We start from the raw sequence: 20211 nt of genomic DNA, 5'->3' as shown, positions 1-20211 counted from the left end.
AAAAAACAAGCAAATCCCGCATTCACTCACAGCATCCTGACTCAAATGAAACAAAACTGTGACACTCACCAAATGATGTCTAGGTAATCCATATTGAATATAAGTCACATTTTCACAACAAAGTCCCAACTGTACACCTATGAACATTTCCAAAAGGATTAGGCTCCAGCCATCCATTGTTATCAGTGCTGCCACGCCCCCCTTGCAACTACACATTCGAAGATTCATGCAGTACCACCCTAAAACGTGTAGTTTGCCGACTCATACTAGCAGCAACAACAGGACTGTTTCATCCTCAATATCACTGCTATTATCGCTTTCTTGAGGCGAAAACAACATGTCGGAATCATGATCTACAGGGTCCTCAAGATCCAACATCCGGAGAATCTCCTCCCGTGACAAGGCTCGCCTTCGATTCATTTTTTTTCTCGAAAAAAACGCACAAATCAGGCTAATATTGCATATGGCGGAAGGGCACACCAAGTGTGTCAAGGGAAACAACTCAATTTACTGCAAGCTTCAAAAACCGGGAAGCAATCACGAGTCGTGTACCTTGTATGTCTAATACTAAAATAGTCACTTCCCGTCCGTGGGCGTTGCAGCGCTATTACTAATATAGTCACCTCCCGTCGCGAAAGTGTTAAGTCGAAATTTGGATGATTTGAGTTAGTTATTATTTTGAAATTGTTAGTCTTTCCTGGATGTTTAAAAAAAAATTAAAGCTCTAGGTCAATAAATAACGATATTACGGCCATTTTTATGAAAGAAGTTGACCGGCGGCCATTTTGAGAAATCGGGCTTGAAAGTTTTGGAAAGCATCAGCTTTACATTTTCCTCAGCAACGGGGGTTGAAAATTAACCTAACCCTTCCACATTTTGCACAAGTGTACTTTGATCTTTCATGCATCCTTTAAATGCAAAACGAGGGGTTAAAAGAACAATTATCACCATTTTTGAAGGCTTTGTTTACATCATACATGTGCAGGAAAACGGTCAAATACATGTCATACACATCAGCAAACATTTTCACTGTCATTATCAGGATTAAAGAGGTTACATGCATCACACCCACGTTTTTGTCCATTTAAAGAATAGTTTGACAAACACTTGAACAAAATCAACTTACTTGTATCAGTCACTTTGTTGGCATCGAATAGGAATACGTACAGATCAGAATGTAGATCCCAAACACAGGAACTCATCCACTGCTCTTGCACATCAATGTTGACACCACCTCCAACCTCACCTTTATACATGTCTTGCACTGAGAGCTGTAGAGCTACAATCTCCTCCGGATCAAACTGGGTGATACATCCACGACGAGTATTTACGGGTGCAGCGTCAGGAACTTTAATCTGTTTGCAGCCAGTTCCATTGGCTTTGCAGCAACGAAGGCGAGTTCTCTCGAGCACATCACAGCCCTGTTGCAATTACGGAACTGCAGCATGCACCTCCATCACATCTCCTCCACCACTCGCCTCAACTACATGTGTTCTTGTAGTTGATGCAGTGCCATTAGAAACGCCAACGGGGTTTTTGACACTGACGAGGGGACGGTCTGTCTCCTCTTCGTCCGCATATTCAGCATCAGCGTCACATATCTCGGCGTCAGATGCATCAGAATCGGAGTCACTGAATCCAGCAACGTCTTCGGCAAAGAAATCCGACAACAAATCTCGGAGTTCGTGGTTATTTTCAAGCGAATCGCAGTTAATAAGCGCTGTCAATCGGTGTACGTCAGCCATGGGTTTGCTTTCGTATAGCGATAGGAAATGATACAGTGTTACTTCCCCTGGGCTGATTTGACCAATGAGGAGGCCGTTGCTAGCCCTTTTTTGAAGGCAGACAAGCTGATTGGTTAAATCTTAAAGTTTGTTTACGTCACGATTTCCTTATTTGGAGGAAGTGGGCAGGTATTTTTAACCACAGAAATACACCGCGGGAAAGCTGATGCAATGAGCTTTCCGACAGTACCAAACATAGTGGGGTTCTGTAAGGGATACACTAAGCAAACTATCGGTCAAAGTGAGGCATTTTGATGTTATGCTTGACTTTTTTGATGAATGTATTGCATTTAAATCCAGTAATTTAACTACTTAGCGATTGATTTTGGCATATTTGTTTGGTTGTCATGATAATTTGGGGTCTACAGAACACGTTTCTGCAAAAAAATTAATTTCACCCAGATAGACCCTCAGTGCCTTTTCCTCACGCTATCTTGCTTTCGCCTGCTGCGACTTAAGACTGGTTTTGTGGTGGAACGTCACATATGTGATTCGGGTAAGTATATTAATCAAATAAAAATTTACTAAGAAATTTTCCATTTTTGAAACTCATTAGTTCATAATGAAACAAACGCCATTTTTGACTCACATGCGAAGCAAAAGTGAGTCTATGTACTCACCCGAGTCGTCCGTCCGGACGTCCGGACGTCCGTCCGTCCGTCCGTCCGGAAAACTTTAACGTTGGATATTTCTTGGACACTATTCAGTCTATCAGTACCAAATTTGGCAAGATGGTGTATGATGACAAGGCCCCAAAAAACATACATAGCATCTTGACCTTGCGTCAAGGTCGCAGGGGCCATAAATGTTGTCTTAAAGAACAGCTATTTTTCACATTTTTCCCATTTTCTCTGAAGTTTTTGAGATTGAATACCTCACCTATATATGATATATAGGGCAAAGTAAGCCCCATCTTTTGATACCAGTTTGATTTACCTTGCTTCAAGGTCAAGGTCACAGGAGCTCTTCAAAGTTGGATTGTATACATATTTTGAAGTGACCTTGACCCTGAACTATGGAAGATAACTGTTTCAAACTTAAAAATTATGTGGGGCACATGTTATGCTTTCATCATGAGACACATTTGGTCACATATGATCAAGGTCAAGGTCACTTTGACCCTTATGAAATGTGACCAAAATAAGGTAGTGAACCACTAAAAGTGACCATATCTCATGGTAGAAAGAGCCAATAAGCACCATTGTACTTCCTATGTCTTGAATTAACAGCTTTGTGTTGGATGACCTTGGATGACCTTGACCTTGGGTCAAGGTCACATGTATTTTGGTAGGAAAAATGTGTAAAGCAGTTCTTAGTGTATGATGTCATTGCTAGGTTTAGTTATTTGACCTTGACCCTGAAGGTCAAGGTCATGTAAAGATCAAGGTCAAGCATGTGAGTCGTATGGGCTTTGCCCTTCTTGTTCCACTGCTGTCCTCAGTCCCATACTTTTCATCAAGACTTGTCACCATGCCGAGTGGATCTAAATTCGGAAGTCTTCATGTGGCTGAGGCATATCTGACATAGCGTCGATCTTGTAGGTTAACCTCCTTTCTGAAACAAATGGCAAAATGCGATTAGTTATGATGACTACAACCTACACAAATATAAACAGTGTTTTGAAACAGAATAGTCAGGTTATACAAGCCACTTTACCTATGCAGCATGGTAACCCTACAATATGCAAAACATGTCAACTGACTGCAGCAGCCTGGTTCTTAAAATAATTCTGACGGTCAACACAACCAACACACTATTCACATTCCATTTTAAGGAGCAACGGAGGTACTCTCTGAGGGTCTTGTTTAAATGAATGCAGAAGTGAGAACTGGAGAAGTGAATCTATACCACAATCCTTCGCGCGACCCCTGACCTGGTCTTGACACCTGACCTGGTCTACATACCATACACCACAGAAACCAGTCATCTGCTTGTACCCCTTCAAAACCCCCCACCACCCGTTTTCTTTGGATACACGCTTTAACTACACACATGCCGACACAATGTTGATCATTGCTTCAATATTTTGAAGATGGTGCTTGAAAAATAACCAGGTGAAATGAGTATTTCGGTGTTTAGTCAAATGTTAAAGTTTCTACCACAGACATACACACGCACACACACACGCACGCACAGACAGACACAGTTACGATCGCATAGGCTACACTTACGTGAGCCAAAAATGTCCATCAAAATACCCGTGTGACTTGGAATAATAGGCCGTGAAAAGTAGGATATGCGCCGAAATGGCTGCGATCTGCTGACCGATGTGAATGTGTGATGTGTAAAAAAATTCCATCTCACACGGCATAAATAAATCCCTGCGCCTTGAATATGTGCGCGATATAAATTGCATATAACATTTTTTTTAAAATTAAAAAAATCCCTGCGCTTAGAACTGTACCCACGGAATACGCGCGATATAAGCCTCATATTGATTGATTGATTGATTGAGATGAACTGGCATGATTTTCACATTCAAGTAATATTGATACTGATAATTAAATATTTTGGTTTAAACAATGTTTATTCATATTTACATGTTCAGGAAATGTACATCGACATAGGGTGAAGACAACAACAAGCCTACGGCTCATGGTGGTGTCTTCAAACACATTTACAATAAGAACATGGCAGACAAGCCCTTACACAGTAAATAAAAACAATCCGTAAATTTTACTCAAAATATTTACCAAATTTAGGAGAGAAAAGAAAAGACGAAAAGAAGGTGAGAAAACACCAAAGAAAATAAAGTAAACACACATACACATCTAACCAGAAGAATGCGTAAAGGATAATAATCGTTGATTAAACAAATCAAGAACAAATGTTTGGGGACAAGTATTCAGACCGGGGGAGGGGAGGCTTAAAGGGGGGGGGGGGGGGGGGGGGGATGTGGAATAGAGAGAGAGAGAATCTGTGTTTGTCTAATTTTTTCCAAACCGTCGGATGAATTCCTGAACAGTTTTAAATATATTAATATTTTCAAAATGACTTTCGTTCACATCCCCTTCTAATAAAGTAACAATGTTAATAAAACGATTGTGAAGCGTATAAATGGTATCCTGGCGATCTTGCAAATAAGTTGGGCATTCAAAAAAATAGTGGTCAACTGTTTCTGCACCAGTGCCGCAATAACATTCACTATCGTTACTTAAACAGACCTGTTTACCAGTACGATTTGGGCGTATTTTGTACGCCAAATTATTATCGGTACGCAAATACGCGACACACGCACTAAATACGCCTAAGAAAAAGTCTAGAATACGTTTTCCGGTGTTGGTGTGCTGATTACGGAATGGTACAACTGATACCGGTTTCGGTCGAAGGGAGATAACCATGACAGCGAGTCTTCAGCTGTGGAAACCTTGTTCAGTTGTAACTTGTTGGCACGTGCGATCGTCTGGACAATAGTGGCAAAATGAAGCGGAAAAATGTGCCCGTTTTGGATGACTGTACCAAGTCTAAACAGCAGAAGCAGCAGATTTTCTTGGAGAAATATAAGAAAAAGCCAGGAATTGTGGAGTCTACTTTGGGAAAAAGTCATGCACACTGCAAGTATTGTAAATCAGATTTCTCCGTTGCCCATGCTGGGAAATATGACATCGAATGACACTGCAGTTCCAAAACTCACCTGGACAAGGTTGCTGCAAAGAAATCCGCTGAAAGCTGCCAAGGAATTATGAAGTTCATTCCCGCAAAGCAAATCCTGCCAGAAGAAAAGGCTGTAGTCCGCGCTGAAGCAATGTCAACCGCAGATGTTATTTCACTTCTGCAACAAGCATATAGTCACTTAGAAAAACCTGGTTCCTTTGTCCGTATTCTATTTATAGACTTTTCATCTGCTTTCAACACAATACAACCTCACCTGCTTGTTCAAAAACTGCTTTCTTACAACGTCACTCCCAGACTCGTCCTTTGGATCACACAGTTTCTAGTGAACAGAACCCAGTCCGTCCGTTTCCATAGCGCACTTTCATCCATAGTCAGTACTTCTACTGGAGCCCCTCAGGGCACAGTATTGTCTCCAGTTCTGTTCACATTATACACTAACGATTGTCAAGGCACTGTTACGACCCCTCTTGTGAAATATTCTGACGATTCTGCCCTTGAAGACCTGTCTGACTCTGATTCTGTTTATTTTTCTGAAGTTCAAAATTTCAACTCCTGGTGTGAAGATAACTATTTAGCCCTAAATGTGACAAAAACAAAAGAGCTAGTTATTGACTTTCGCAAAAACCCAGCTACAGTTTCAGATTTGTACATAGATGGTGTGAAAGTTGAGCGAGTGACTGAATACAAATATCTCGGTACAGTCATTGACAACAAACTAAATTTCTCCTCAAACACTAAAGCTATCCACAAGAAGTGTCAGTCAAGAATCTACTGCTTACAAAAGCTCAGAAGTCTGAACATCAACAGCCGCATCCTCCAAACATTCTATACTTCATTCATTGAATCCATTCTCACTTTCTCTTTCATCTGCTGGTATGGAGGTCTGTGTGTGAAGAGTAAGAATGTGCTTGGGCGGGTGGTGAACACATGTGGTAAGATTGTGGGGGTGAGACAGGAAGGACTGACTGTGCTGTATGAACGACGTGTGGTGCGAAAGGCCCGCTGCATCATCCAGGATAGTAGTCATGTGCTCGCTCACCACTTTGAGGTCCTGCCCTCAGGACGTCGCCTCCGCACTCCCAGATTCCGCACGCTCAGAACTAAGAACAGTTTTATTCCAAAGTCAATTGGCTTTTTAAATACCTAAGTTAATTAAAACTAGTATGTGTGCCGGTGAACATATGCACTGATTTCTGTGATGAATATTTTTTATACTCTTTGATGTGCACCCTTATGCTGAGTGTGATAACCCTCGAATGACTAGTCCTGTGATAAATATTGTTCAATGACATATCTAGTCCTGTGATAATGATAGTTTTTAGCGTTAAACTTTTAGCTAAAGCTGACGGCAATTAACCTATTTGGAATCATGTTACTATTCCTGTTAGTGTACATATGCGTGCGCGAGTGTAGTATGCTTCGTATGGTATTTTTATCTGTTGTCTTATTATTTGTCTTGTCTTTTAATGTGCACCACACTGAAATTTCTCTGTATGAGATAATAAAGTATTTGTATTCGTATTCATCTTTTCATTATCAATCTGTTTGGAAGACACTGGTTATAATGCTATAAACTGACAGGTAAATAAAATTGTTTTATTCCTGTTGTATTGGAAGGAGTTAAATTCTGAAGGTGTTCACAAGACATGCTATTCTTACACAAACACGTTTGCACCCACGCGTACATTTTCCCTAGCCCATATGGCTTTGCTTGCAAAGTACACCAACCTTTTGAAAAATACACTCAACTTTTTGGGAAAGTAGTCTTGCCTCGGGTTTAGGGTAAACAGGTCTGCTTAAATGACGGATAACTAAATGATGTTTCAAATCACTAATCGTTAATCTCAGCTTACAATGTAAAATTTCTAGGTCTCGAGTCTCTCCGTAAAAGTGTGCTGGGGGAACAACATCGTCCCTGGCAAGAAAACGTTTTAAATAACTCAGTGAGTCACTTTGTTGGACATAATATTCTGGTAGTGTGTTCCAAAAGTATGTTGCAGATGGAACAAAGGATAATCGATACAATTACGTTTTAAATGGTGGCATCTTGCGATTTAGAGGTCGTCGTCTGTGATATGGGTTTGACTCAGATACGACATGCAGACCTCCAGTAGCGTGTTTGAGATCGTTCAAATATAGGCTTAGTCGGAAAAGTCTGGAAATTATTTATAAGACCTTCATAATGCCTTTGTTTGATTATGCTGATACACTATGGGATGATTGCACAAATGCCATAGCATAAGAACTTGAAAATGTACATTTGGACGCCATTAGAACAATAATTGGTGCTGTGCGAGGCACTAGCCACTCAAAACTGCATGCTGAATCTGGATTTACCTCGTTGAAAGAAAGGCGCCGAAGGCACAAATTAATTTTGTTTCATAAAATGATTAATAACAAAACACCCCATTATTTCAATTTAAGACTCCCGCCTTTGGTATCTGAGTCAAACCCATATCACAGACGACGACCTCTAAATCGCAAGATGCCACCATTTAAAACGGAATTGTATGTTGAGGGAAATAGGAAGGTTGCGGTTTTGCATCAACATTTTTCTCGTAGTACACACACAAGAAATGTGCATGAAAAAAGATAAAGAGAGCAGCTCGAAAACCTTTTTGTCCGTAAAAAACTGAAAACATATACCGTATTTTCCGGGTTACAATTGTAATCCAGTCACCCATTGGGCGCAGGGGGCCGATAGGGCGCACCAAAATTAAAAAAGTATACCGGTAACAAACGGTCGAAGAATGAAAATAAGCCGCACATCAAAGGAAGAATACAGAGTGGAAATATGTGTGCTCTGTGTGTGCGGCGAGATCAAAGGCAGGTCCATTGTGATAGCTGGGTTGCCTTGTTTAGACACTGACCTTCTTCCCAGGGGTCAATGACCCAGTTTTTGCTATGAGAGGTGGTTCCCCTGTCATAGATCTGAGAGAGGAAACACTTCCTGCACCGGGGTCAGTGACCGAGTTTAACCTATGGGGCGGTCTCTTTGATGTCTTGAGAGGAAACTTGGCCAGGGTAGTACCTAGTAGCTGAAACATGCATTATCACAAGTTGTTTGACTGGTACTCAGGCGGTCTCTTTGATTTTTTTCATATTTCATACACGGATTAGGCGCTTCGTTATACAAGACGCAGGGGTCAAACTCGAGGAAAAAAGTCGCGCCTTATGACCCGGAAAGTACGGTATACTAAAACTGTCGAAATCATGAAAAAAACAATTTTTGCGAGCACCTGGCCGATACTGAGTAAAAACAACCAACCCTGGATCTTAAGCTAACAATGTCTAATGGCATTTATAATTTAGGTTACAACTTCTTTGAAGAAGAAGAACCAGGGCTGGACATCGGGAGCTTGGCGTGGGACAAACATCAGTGAACGGGTCTCTCTCTCTCTAAAAAGGAATAACAGTACAGTGAAAACTGTCAAATACGGTCACTGGACTTAGCGGACACTCGCAGAATACGGACAGTCAGCGGCACGGACTGCTTTACACTGTAAAACACCTGTACGTTACGGCCACCTCGGCATTACGGACGCGGACACGTATTTTGGGTCCATAATAAGTCATATACCTGCTAAATACGGACATCCACAGCAAGCTGGGAAGTTCAATCGACGAAGAAGACGATAAATCGATCAGTTGATATTATTCGGTATCTGAGCAGCTCTCGCGAGACACGCTATTTGTTATACTTTGAACATCGCCAGAACTTCGAACCTTGGCTTGTGCAGCTCGCACGAGATCGCTGTACCGCATGCTTTGCTATGCTCTGAAGTTTGCGAGAGATTACGAGAGCTTGGAATACCGATAGAGTCTATTCTTGGTGAGTGTTTTAAGTCGACGCATTTGATTGGCTGCTAGAGTTCCAAGGCAGTCAATCCAACGCGTGAAACGTGTTCGGCGGAACGGAAGTGAAAGTGTCTGAGTGAATGTATCTTCTCTTCGAAAGAGTGATTCGTGTTTAACAAGATGGCAGCAAGAAATTCAAATTCAAGAAAAGGAAGAAATGCGCTGACTTTAGAACAAAGGATAAATGTCAAACAACTCGAAAGTGGGAAATCATGCCGAACGATTGCACAAGAGCTTGGGTGTGGGAGAACGCAGATTTCGAAAATCAGCGTCGATCGGGAAAAAATAATGAAGTTGTGGGAATCGGGAGACGGACGTGCTGACCAGAAATGGGTTTCGAAGAAGACAACCGAATACGAAGAGCTAAATGACGCCGTGTTCGAGTGGTTTTCAACCAAACGTGCGAATCACATTGCCATCAATGGTCCACTCAGACAACGCTGGACAAATTCTTTCAAAAGCTCATGAGTGCAGAATGAAGTGAATGTGAATGTGTTGTATGAATGAGATCCAGTAACTTTTAAACAATTTAAATTTATACAGTTGATATGATAAAAAGCTTTTAAACTTGTTTTACAGGGTGACACGAAAAAAACAGATCCCACCAAAAGTTTAATATTTTCTGAAATAATCAGCCGATTCTTTTATTTTTTCAGGTGAGCCAAGCTGAAATGATGTTCTAACAGCCCACCAAGTTTGAGCTTCAAGATGTCATGGACAACGGAGCATAAGACATTTATAGTCGAGGCCTATTTTCGGTCGAATTCTATCCACGCTGCTCAACTGGAATTCAAAAGACAGTTTGGACGTAGAGACTTTCCTGTTAAATCAGTTATCTATGGATGGAGGGATAAGTTCAGAGACCATGGGACTGTCAATAACCTCAATAGTAAAAACCCTAACAGGGGATCCCACTCTGGTCGACCTAAATCAGCAAGGACACCGAGGAATATTGATTCAGTCAGAGAGTCTGTTGTGCGCAGCCCGAGCAAATCTGTTCGCCGGCGAAAATAGGCCTCGACTATAAATGTCTTATGCTCCGTTGTCCATGACATCTTGAAGCTCAAACTTGGTGGGCTGTTAGAACATCATTTCAGCTTGGCTCACCTGAAAAAATAAAAGAATCGGCTGATTATTTCAGAAAATATTAAACTTTTGGTGGGATCTGTTTTTTTCGTGTCACCCTGTACAACAGTCAATATTAAATGTTTCTCTATTTAATCTAAACAGCTTCTGTTTTTCTTATAAATGTACATGTACATGTGCAGTACTCTCTCTCTCTCTCTCTCAACTTGACTTTGTCGCGTTTACTTGCACCTGTCTAATAAGGACACCTGCAGAATAAGGACACTTTTGTCTGGTCCCAAGGGTGTCCTTATTTGACAGGTTTTACTGTAATAATAACTAAGCGAAAAACAGGGAAAATCTTAGCGAAAAACAGGTAAACAAAGAGGTTATAAATGTTTGTATACAAAGTAGGTAAACGGAATGAATGGACATGACACAATTTTGACATGGTTCCAGTTAAAATCGCTGATGCGGCTGTCAGAAAAATAAGTTAACAAAAATGAACGGAGATGGACTTGTATTAAATATTTTGGTAATATTAGTAATAATTACACATTAACATGCTTCCATTTGAAACTTCGAGGTCGTCATCGTGGATTGACGCCCGACCAAAGCTAATTGAAGCCCGACGGAGCAAAGCGACAGAGGGCTTCAATTAGACTTTGGGAGGGCGTCAATCCACGATAAAGACCGAGAAGTTTCAAATGGAAGCATGTTAATGTTATTGTAATTCAATCTGACTGTGACTGCCCCTGATCTGCTTGTGATGTTGTGTGTGTTGAATGGAATCCCCATTGTTTGGTGCATGCTGGTAACGTTCACACTCGGTCTCACCAAAACACTCGGTCTCATCGTCGTTGGTCTGCATGGTTGTCTTTAATCAGTGACAGTAGAGAGAGAGGTGAAAACTGTGGGCAAAACAAAAAAACACAAATAAGCCCTACAGAATCACAGCTATTAACTTAAACACATATTTCTTAGGAATAAACCGAAGAAAGAAAAAGGGTAGAGCGAATAGAGACATCCAGATTTGCCTTCGTCAAAAGTTCGTGAGTTCCGATCTTCACGAGTTTGTTGAAGTTGTGACGTCACATCCCGTCACGGTCACCACTTTCCAATTTCGGTCCAGATCTATGCGAAGTTCTTCATGCGCGTTTGTCTGTTTTTCGAAACAGTGATGATGAGTAGTGTTATATATGACGAGTCTTTTTTATTGGAATATTCCAGACATCTGAGACTTGCAACACTGGAGAAAAAAATTCTGAAAAGCGAACCACACGCGGCACTGGCAGGATATGTCGCCCGTCGACTCAAGTTCTGAGTTTTGTGTGGGTATCCGTGTCAGTTCATGCACTAGGCCTCCAAAATGAACAGTTTACAGATGCACAGTCCACAGAAGCGTCGTAAAGATATTAAACTTTAACACTGCGCACATAAAACATATTTTTAACATCATGAAAAGGACTAAAAGTACTCACGAAGATTGCTGATTGAGGTTCGTCAAACACGCCTTTTTCACCACGCAGATCCCGGTCTTCGGCAAGCAGTGGTGGGCGCGAAAAGCCAAGCGCATGCGCATTGAGGCACAAAGTTAAAAAATAGAGAGGAAATCCCCACCACCGACGAATGTTCGTCTGACAAAGGTTGAATTTGGATGTCCCTAAGGCCTAAAAAAAAAAAATAGGTGTGGTTACGGTAACCTGACCTACCCTATTTTTAGGGGCCGACTCTATAACTTTTTATTACATTTGTAAAAAAAAATTTTTTTAAAAAACGAGTGCAGAAAACGCAATGAAAGCGAAAGCGCCCGATTGGCACACTTATTTCCCTGTCAAGTAGGTTTAATTTGTACACATTAGAAAAAAAAGTAAAAAGAAAAAAAATGATTGCCTACCTTCCTACCCTATTTTTTTGGGCTATGTTACCTTAACCACACCTTTTTTTTTTGGGGGGGGGGGGCCTAATGAAAGGAGAGAAAGGGAGAGAGAAATAAACATGCAGAAAGAGAGAGACCTGAAAGAGACACATAAAATGAGAAAGAAGGCGAGAAAGAGCGGAGACAGAGAGAGGCAGAGGTAAACAAGGAAACAGAGGAAAAGAGAGAGAGTAACCGACAGACAAAAGAGAGAAGCAGACAAACCAATAAAGGAAGACAAAGTCAGACAGACAAACAGAGGGAGAGAAAGAAAGAACAAGTCGCGTAGGCGAAATTACTACATTTAGTCAAGCTCTGGAACTCACAGAATGAAACTGAACGCACTGCATTTTTTCACAATGACCGTAGTCCGCCACTAGTGCAAAAGGCAGTGAAAGTGACCAGCCTGTTTAGTGCGGTAGCGGTTTCGCTGTGCTGCATAGCACGCTTTACTGTACCTCTCTTCGTTTTAACTTTCTGAGCGTGTTTTTAATCCAAACATATATCTATATGTTTTTGGAATCAGGAACCGACAAGGAATAAGATGAAATTGTTTTTTAAAACGATTTCGGAAATTTAATTTTGATCATAATTTTTATATTTTTAATTTTCAGAGCTTGTTTTTAATCCGAATATAACATATTTCTATGTTTTTGGAATCAGAACATGATGAAGAATAAAATAAAAGTAATTTTGGATCGTTTTATAAATAAATAATTTTAATTACAATTTTCAGATTTTTAATGACCAAAGTCATTAATTAATTTGTAAGCCTCCATGCTGAAATGCAATACCGAAGTCCGGCCTTCGTCGAAGATTGCTTGGCCAAAATTTCAATCAATTTGATTGAAAAATGAAGGTGTGACAGTGCCGCCTCAACTTTTACAAAAAGCCGGATATGACGTCATCAAAGACATTTATCGAAAAAATGAAAAAAACGTCTGGGGATATCATACCCAGGAACTCTCATGTAAAATTTAATAAAGATCGGTCCAGTAGTTTACTCTGAATCGCTCTACACACACACACGCACAGACAGACACACACACACACAGACACACATACACCACGACCCTCGTCTCGATTCCCCCTCTATGTTAAAACATTTAGTCAAAACTTGACTAAATGTAAAAAAGAGAAGGAAAAGTAAGCATACACATCATCAATTAATACAAGATTTCTCATACACAAAAAGATAAATTTCCCTTACCGTATTCCAGATTCAAACAACACCATCACACAACATAACTTTCTCCGTTGAAGGACATAGGACGACAAATCCAATACGCAAAATTGATTAATATCTACACCTCTGAACTCGCAAAAACCTGAGTGATCGCTCACCATTAAATAAACACCAAGAAACTGAAAAGCATACGCAAAACCACGTTCTTCGTGAAAAGCTAAACAAACAACTTCACGAGACAGCTTGATCAAGGCTAAACTTGCAAAACTGCGCAGCAGACACAAGGAAAAAAGAAATCACGAAAACGAAACAAGCAAACAGTACAATCGAAAAGAAAGAAAAACAAGTCGCGTAAGGCGAAATTACTACATTTAGTCAAGCTGTCGAACTCACGGAATGAAACTGAACGCACTGTATTTTTTCACCAAGACAGTACAGCTTCGTCAATCCCCGCGTGAAGGAAATCGCTCACCTTCCACGTGCAAAACGTAGCGATATTGACACGCCAGATTAGCGCGGTAGCGTATTGTGCTAAGCAGGAAAGTGCACTTTTCTGTATTCTTGTTAACTTTCTGAGCTTGTTTTGAATACAACCTATCATATCTATATGTTTTTGGAATCAGGAAATGATAAAGAATAAGATGAAATCATTTTTGGATCGATTTCTTAAATTTTAATCGTAAGACTAATTAATCTATTTTCGTTAATTGTGATCACATTTTAAGAGTAAACATGACATATGTATATATGTTTAGATTCAGAATGTGATGAAGAATACGATGCAATCAATTTTAAATCTGTTTTCGAAAAATCGATTTTAATGACAACTTAAATGAGCAAACCCATTAATTAATTTTTAAGCCTCCAAGCTGAAATGCAATACCAAAGTCCGGGCTTCGTCGAAGATTACTTGACCAAAATTTCAACCAATTTGGTTGAAAAATGAGAGCGTGACAATGCCGCCTCAACTTTCACGAAAAGCCGGATATGACGTCATCACAAAAATGAAAAAAACGTCTGGAGGTACCATACTCAGGATCTCTCATGTCAAGTTTCATGAAGATCGGTCCAGTAGTTTTCTCTGAATCGCTCTACACACACACACAGAGACACACACACATACACCACGACCCTCGTCTCGATTCCCCCCTCTACGTTAAAACATTTAGTCAAAACTTGACTAAATGTAAAAAGAATTCAAAACCCGATTTAGAAAAGAGGCCCTGCACGGGCAGGCACACTGACGACGATCTATTTCCTGCTTTCATGCAATGGTAAACAGACAGAATTGGTTCTGTTCTGTTCACCACTACCTGCAAGGGTCAAGTCCCAAGAAATATGTCTCTGTATTCCTATCTTATCACTCTGCTCCTGTTTTGTTTTCTTTCACATACATTTTCCCTTCTTTTTTTACGGGTTTCTGGACAGCAAACTCTAAAACAAATTCTTTTCATCAGAAAAGCGATCTTTGGAATTGACTGACGTAGTCCAGAAGATTTTATTCATGCATCAACTTACGTCACGTATTCGACGTCATCACTTCGCATACCTTATGGTCTCGGTATTTCGTTGGCCTTCATATTTCCTACTTGTAAAATGACCCTCAAAGCTAACCGAGACTATAGTTGAGGTTGTATCAATGCGCCTCGCCAGCAGGTGGTTAATAGCTTTTTTAGCGAGTGGTTATCGACAATTAATGACCGGTAATTTTTAATGAGTTGGGGCATTCTGACCAATCACAGGATCTGTTTCATTAAAACGCCAACTTGATTGAATTACAATATTGTTTCAATTACACATTAACATGCTTCCATTTGAAACTTCGAGGTCGTCATCGTGGATTGACGCCCGACCAAAGCTAATTGAAGCCCGACGGAGCGAAGCGACGGAGGGCTTCAATTAGACTTTGGGAGGGCGTCAATCCACGATGAAGACCGAGAAGTTTCAAATGGAAGCATGTTAATGTAATTGTAATTCAATCTGACGACGATCTCTTTCCTGCTTTCATGCGATCGTAAACAGACAGAATTGGTTCTGTTCTGTTCACACACTACTTTCAGTCCACCTACCTGCAAGGGTCAAGTCCCAAGAAATATGTCTCTGTATTCCTATCGTATCACTCTCCTCCTGTTTTGTTTTCTTTCACATACATTTCCCTTCTTTTTTGATGGGTTTCTGGACAGCAAACTCCAAAACAAATTCTTTTCATCACAAAAGGATCTTTGGAATTGACTGACGTAGTCCATAAGAATTCAGGCATCAATCTACGTTGGCCTTCATATTTCCTACTTGTAAAATGACCCTCAAAGCTAACAGAGACTAGTTGAGGTTGTATCAATGCGCCTCGCCAGCAGGTGGTTAATGGCTTTTTTAGCGAGTGGTTATCGACAATTAATGACCGGTAATTTTTTATGAGTTGGGGCATTCTGACCAATCACAAGATCTGTTTCATTAAAACACCAACTTGATTGAATTACAATATTGATTGGTTGTGCTTTTGTATTTATCCCCTTAGTAGTTGACAGGTTTAAATCATAGATCATATTTACTTTCTGTATTTTTTTACCTGAGACAACCTTGGATAACCATCATCATTATAACCATTACAGAGAATAAGCCTTTCATAGTTGACGTTAACTTAGCTGTATTTAGCCACATGTGGCGTTGCGCCATAAAACGCGGGTAAAGGAGAGAGTCAGTAAATTCAGTACGAAAAGGGACATCGGAGGAGTCAATGATGATGTGATATGTGCGAGGAGAAACATGTCACGTATTTGTGAAAAGTATATGAATGGAAGTTGACTCTGTAAGGAAGATAGTAGCACTCCTGGTACTCAAGGGTTGCGTTTGTTGCGCAATCGGGTCAGAGGTTACATCCTTCCAGTTGCGAGAACATTGCCACAGGCTGTAAAACTAGGCAGGTAGTAAGCGTGGCATTGTCCTTACGGAGTCGGCCTTCCATTCAAGTACTTTTCACAAGTTTTGACATGTTTCGGGCCCTGGCACTTATCACATCATCGTTACTCCTCTTAAGTCCCTTTCGGCACTAAATTTACCGACTCTCTTCCATACCCACGTTGTATTGCCGAGCAATGCCACACGTGGCTTACGGCTAAGTTAACGTTAACTACGAAAGGCTTATTCACTCGAGTGTAACGTTTGCACTGTCAGGTGTTGAGGCTTTTCCTTGTGTAGTGGGGAAGCCAGCACTGACATTCCTTTTGGTGCATTGCCCACTGCTCTGTGTGGTTTGACTTGCTCTGCACCAGTCTTGAAGCGGCGGGCAGTGACATTATTTTCACACAGTTTCACGTTGTTTCGAGTTTTGACCAGGGTTGCCTTATGGTGTGGAGCCCCGAGGTTGGGGATGAACAAATAAAACTGGTTCTTTTTTTGTGATTGTGGTGTAGACATTTTTTTCAATTCTTTTCTTACCGGCACGGTTGGCCTAGTGGTAAGGCGTCTGCCCCGTGATCGGGAGGTCGTGGGTTCCAACCCCGGCCAGGTCATACCTAAGACTTTAAAATTGGCAATCTAGTGGCTGCTCCGCCTGGCGTCTGGCATTATGGGGTTAGTGCTAGGACTGGTTAATTGGTCCGGTGTCAGAATAATGTGACTGGGTGAGACATGAAGCCTGTGCTGCGACTTCTGTCTTGTGTTTGGCGCACGTTATATGTCAAAGCAGCACCGCCCTGATATGGCCCTTCGTGGTCGGCTGGGCGTTAAACAAACAAACAAACAAAAATTCTTTTCTTTTTCTGACTGTTTCTACTCTGTCTTTTTCTTCCTTTTCTCTTTTTCTCTCTTTCTATTTTTTTCTGATTTTTTGTTTTTTTTTAATCTTTTTTTGTTTAGGGAATACAAACAGACCTAAAGGGCCAGATCATCGTTGACAAGTACCAGAACACCAACGTGCCAAACATCTACGCCTTGGGTGATGTGTGTGGCAAGGCCCTGCTTACTCCAGGTAACATATTGGTCTATGTTTTTCCCCTCTGTCGTTGTTGTCTCTGGTTGTCACTTGGTTGGACTGATTGTGTCTACCATACTTTCTGGACTATAAGGCGCTTCATTATATGGGGCGCAACCCCCACTTTTGAGGTAAAATTAAGAAAAAACCATCACATTAGGCGCTTCCGGTCTATAAGCCGCACACCAAAGGAAGAATACAGAGTGGAAATATTTGTGCTCTGTGCTTGCCACCAGATCAAAGGCAGGTCCATTGTGATAGCTGGGTGGCCTTGTTTACAGACACTGAACTTCTTCCCCAGGGTAAATGACCAAGTTTTATCTAGAGGAAACACTAGTGTGCAGTGAGTTCAAAGGCAAGTCCATTGTGATAGCTGGGTGACCTTGTTTACAGACACTGACCTTCTTCCCCGGGTCAATGACCGAATTTTATCTATGAGAGGTGGTTCCCCTTTCTGAGAGAGGAAACACTCCCTGCACCGGGTCAGTGACCGAGTTTAACTTTAACCTATGGGGCGGTCTCTTTGATGTCTTGAGAGGAAACTTGGCCAGGGTAGTAGGTAGCTGAAACATGCATTATCACAAGTTGTTTGACTGGTACTCAGGTGGTCTCTTTGATGTCTGAGATGAAACTTGGCCAGGGATTTCTATTTCAGCCATACATAAGGTGCTTCTGTTCAATAAGTGTACAACCTGTTACAGGCTGGATGGTGTGTCTTTCTTTTTTTAATCCCCATTTTGTCAATCATTCTGATCTTTAAAAAAAAAAAAAAGCTGTATCCTAGTGCTTATGACATTCCTTTTTGTTTAGAACACCTTGTCAGCCAAAACTTTAGCCAGGTCTGCAGTGGTACACAGACCTGTTTACTCATACGATTTCGCCATATTTTTTACACCAAGTTTCCAAGAATACGATAAATACACTGGTTGATAAAGTACGACAATTAAAAAAATAAAATACGTTTATGTATTTATTGCGTCTCTAAACTGAATGTGGGTTGTGTACGCGATTAGCCATGGATAAAATCCGGTTTGCTTCGGTTAGCGCTTACGATTGGTCTATATTTTCACAGGATTATACGTGATCTGGCGAATGTTACCGCTAACAGTTTTATGTTGGTCACATGATTAACAAGCACATCTACCTGATAAGAAAATAACACTAAATATTTTGAAAATACACTAGGTTTCTGTGGAAAATACACTAACTGTTCCAATTAGGTAAACAGGTCTGGGTACAGGTCCCTTGTTGTTGCCTATTCAGTTCATGTTCTGCAATATGAAGCCAGCTTTCACATTTATTTTTTACTCACATTTAGCTTGAACATTGTGAACTTTGAAAACAAAAGAATGAGCAGTCAGTTTGCCCTTTTGCAAGCAAGTGCCTGACATAGACACACAAATAAGCTGCTGCAGGTCAGTTCCTGCTGCTTAGATAGGGATTCTCAGCTAGCACCAGTGGCTACTGCATTTCTGTCTTGTTTTTTTCTGCAGTGGCCATTGCAGCAGGTCGGAAGCTAGCACACCGCATCTTCAAGGGGGAGAAGGAAGCTCACCTGTGTTATGAGAACATCCCCACTGTCATCTTCTCCCACCCTCCTGTTGGCACCATTGGAATGTCACAATGTAAGACACTTTCATCAATGCCATTTGTAAGGATGCTTGTTTGCTGTTTGTTGTGTTGAAGATGTTAATGACATTGTGAATGTATACAATCTCACTTGGTTTCAGTAGCTTTACAAGTAAAGCGCATCACTGACTAACTGACAGGTTTTTGACTCACATGCGAAGCAAAAGTGAGTCTATGTACTCACCCGAGTCGTCCGTCCGTCCGTCCGTCCGGAAAACTTTAATGTTGGATTTTCTTGGACACTTAAGTCTATCAACACCTGATGTGGCCTGATGGTGTATGGTTACAAGATCTCAAAAAACATGTGCGGCAACTTGACCTCACTTCAAGTTCAAGGTCACAGGGGCCGTAATTGTTGTCTTAAAAACGACCATTTTTCACATTTTCTCTGAAGTTTTTGAGATTTAATACCTCACCTATGTATGGTATATAGGGCAAAGTAAGCCCCATCTTTTGATACCAGTTTGGTTTACCTTGCTTCAGGGTCAAGGTCACAGGAGCTCTTCAAAGTTGGATTGTATACATATTTTGAAGTGACCTTGACCCTGAACTATGGAAGATAACTGTTTCAAACTTAAAAGTTATGTGGGGCACATGTTATGCTTTCATCATGAGACACATTTGGTCACATGATCAAGGTCAAGGTCACTTTGACCCTTATGAAATGTGACCAAAATAAGGTAGTGAACCACTAAAAGTGACCATATCTCATGGTAGAAAGAGCCAATAAGCACCATTGTACTTCCTATGTCTTGAATTAACAGCTTTGTGTTGCATGACCTTGGATGTATTTTGGTAGGAAAAATGTGTAAAGCAGTTCTTAGTGTATGATGTCATTGCTAGGTTTAGTTATTTGACCTTGACCCTGAAGGTCATGTACAGGTCAAGGTCAAGCATGTGAGTCGTATGGGCTTTGCCCTTCTTGTTTGTTTTGTTTTTTAATGTGCAGTTGAAAAGCAACAGAAAGATACAAATATGTTCCAAAATGTACTGGCCACTGAAACTCAAACCCCCCGCAGGTTAGGGGGAGTCCCATATTGGTTGGGACTAGAAAGAATTTACCCGATGCTACCCAGCATGTCGTAAGAGGCGACTAACGGTTCTGTTTCTTCTCTTCTTTTGTCTTATTTCTGCCTTACCAGTCCTTTCACCTATATTTCCTTCCAAGAAAACTCTCCCTACTATT

At 40.9% G+C, this 20211-nt stretch overlaps 1 protein-coding gene across 1 annotated transcript in view; it reads left to right on the top strand.

Annotated features, from left to right (window-relative positions):
- LOC138983670 (glutathione reductase, mitochondrial-like) overlaps nucleotides 1-20211 on the top strand; it is a 100060-nt gene that overhangs the window by 68671 nt on the left and 11178 nt on the right. The window contains exons 9-10 of the mRNA XM_070356951.1: nucleotides 17282-17393; nucleotides 18890-19021. Coding sequence (XP_070213052.1) covers nucleotides 17282-17393; nucleotides 18890-19021 — 244 coding nt within the window. The remainder of the gene's footprint in view (nucleotides 1-17281; nucleotides 17394-18889; nucleotides 19022-20211) is intronic.

The sequence above is a fragment of the Littorina saxatilis genome, linkage group LG13 (genome assembly GCF_037325665.1).
Source record: "Littorina saxatilis isolate snail1 linkage group LG13, US_GU_Lsax_2.0, whole genome shotgun sequence".
Classification (NCBI taxonomy): domain Eukaryota; kingdom Metazoa; phylum Mollusca; class Gastropoda; order Littorinimorpha; family Littorinidae; genus Littorina; species Littorina saxatilis.
Note: the sequence above shows the minus strand (reverse complement) of the source record. Positions and strands in the feature narration are given on the sequence as shown.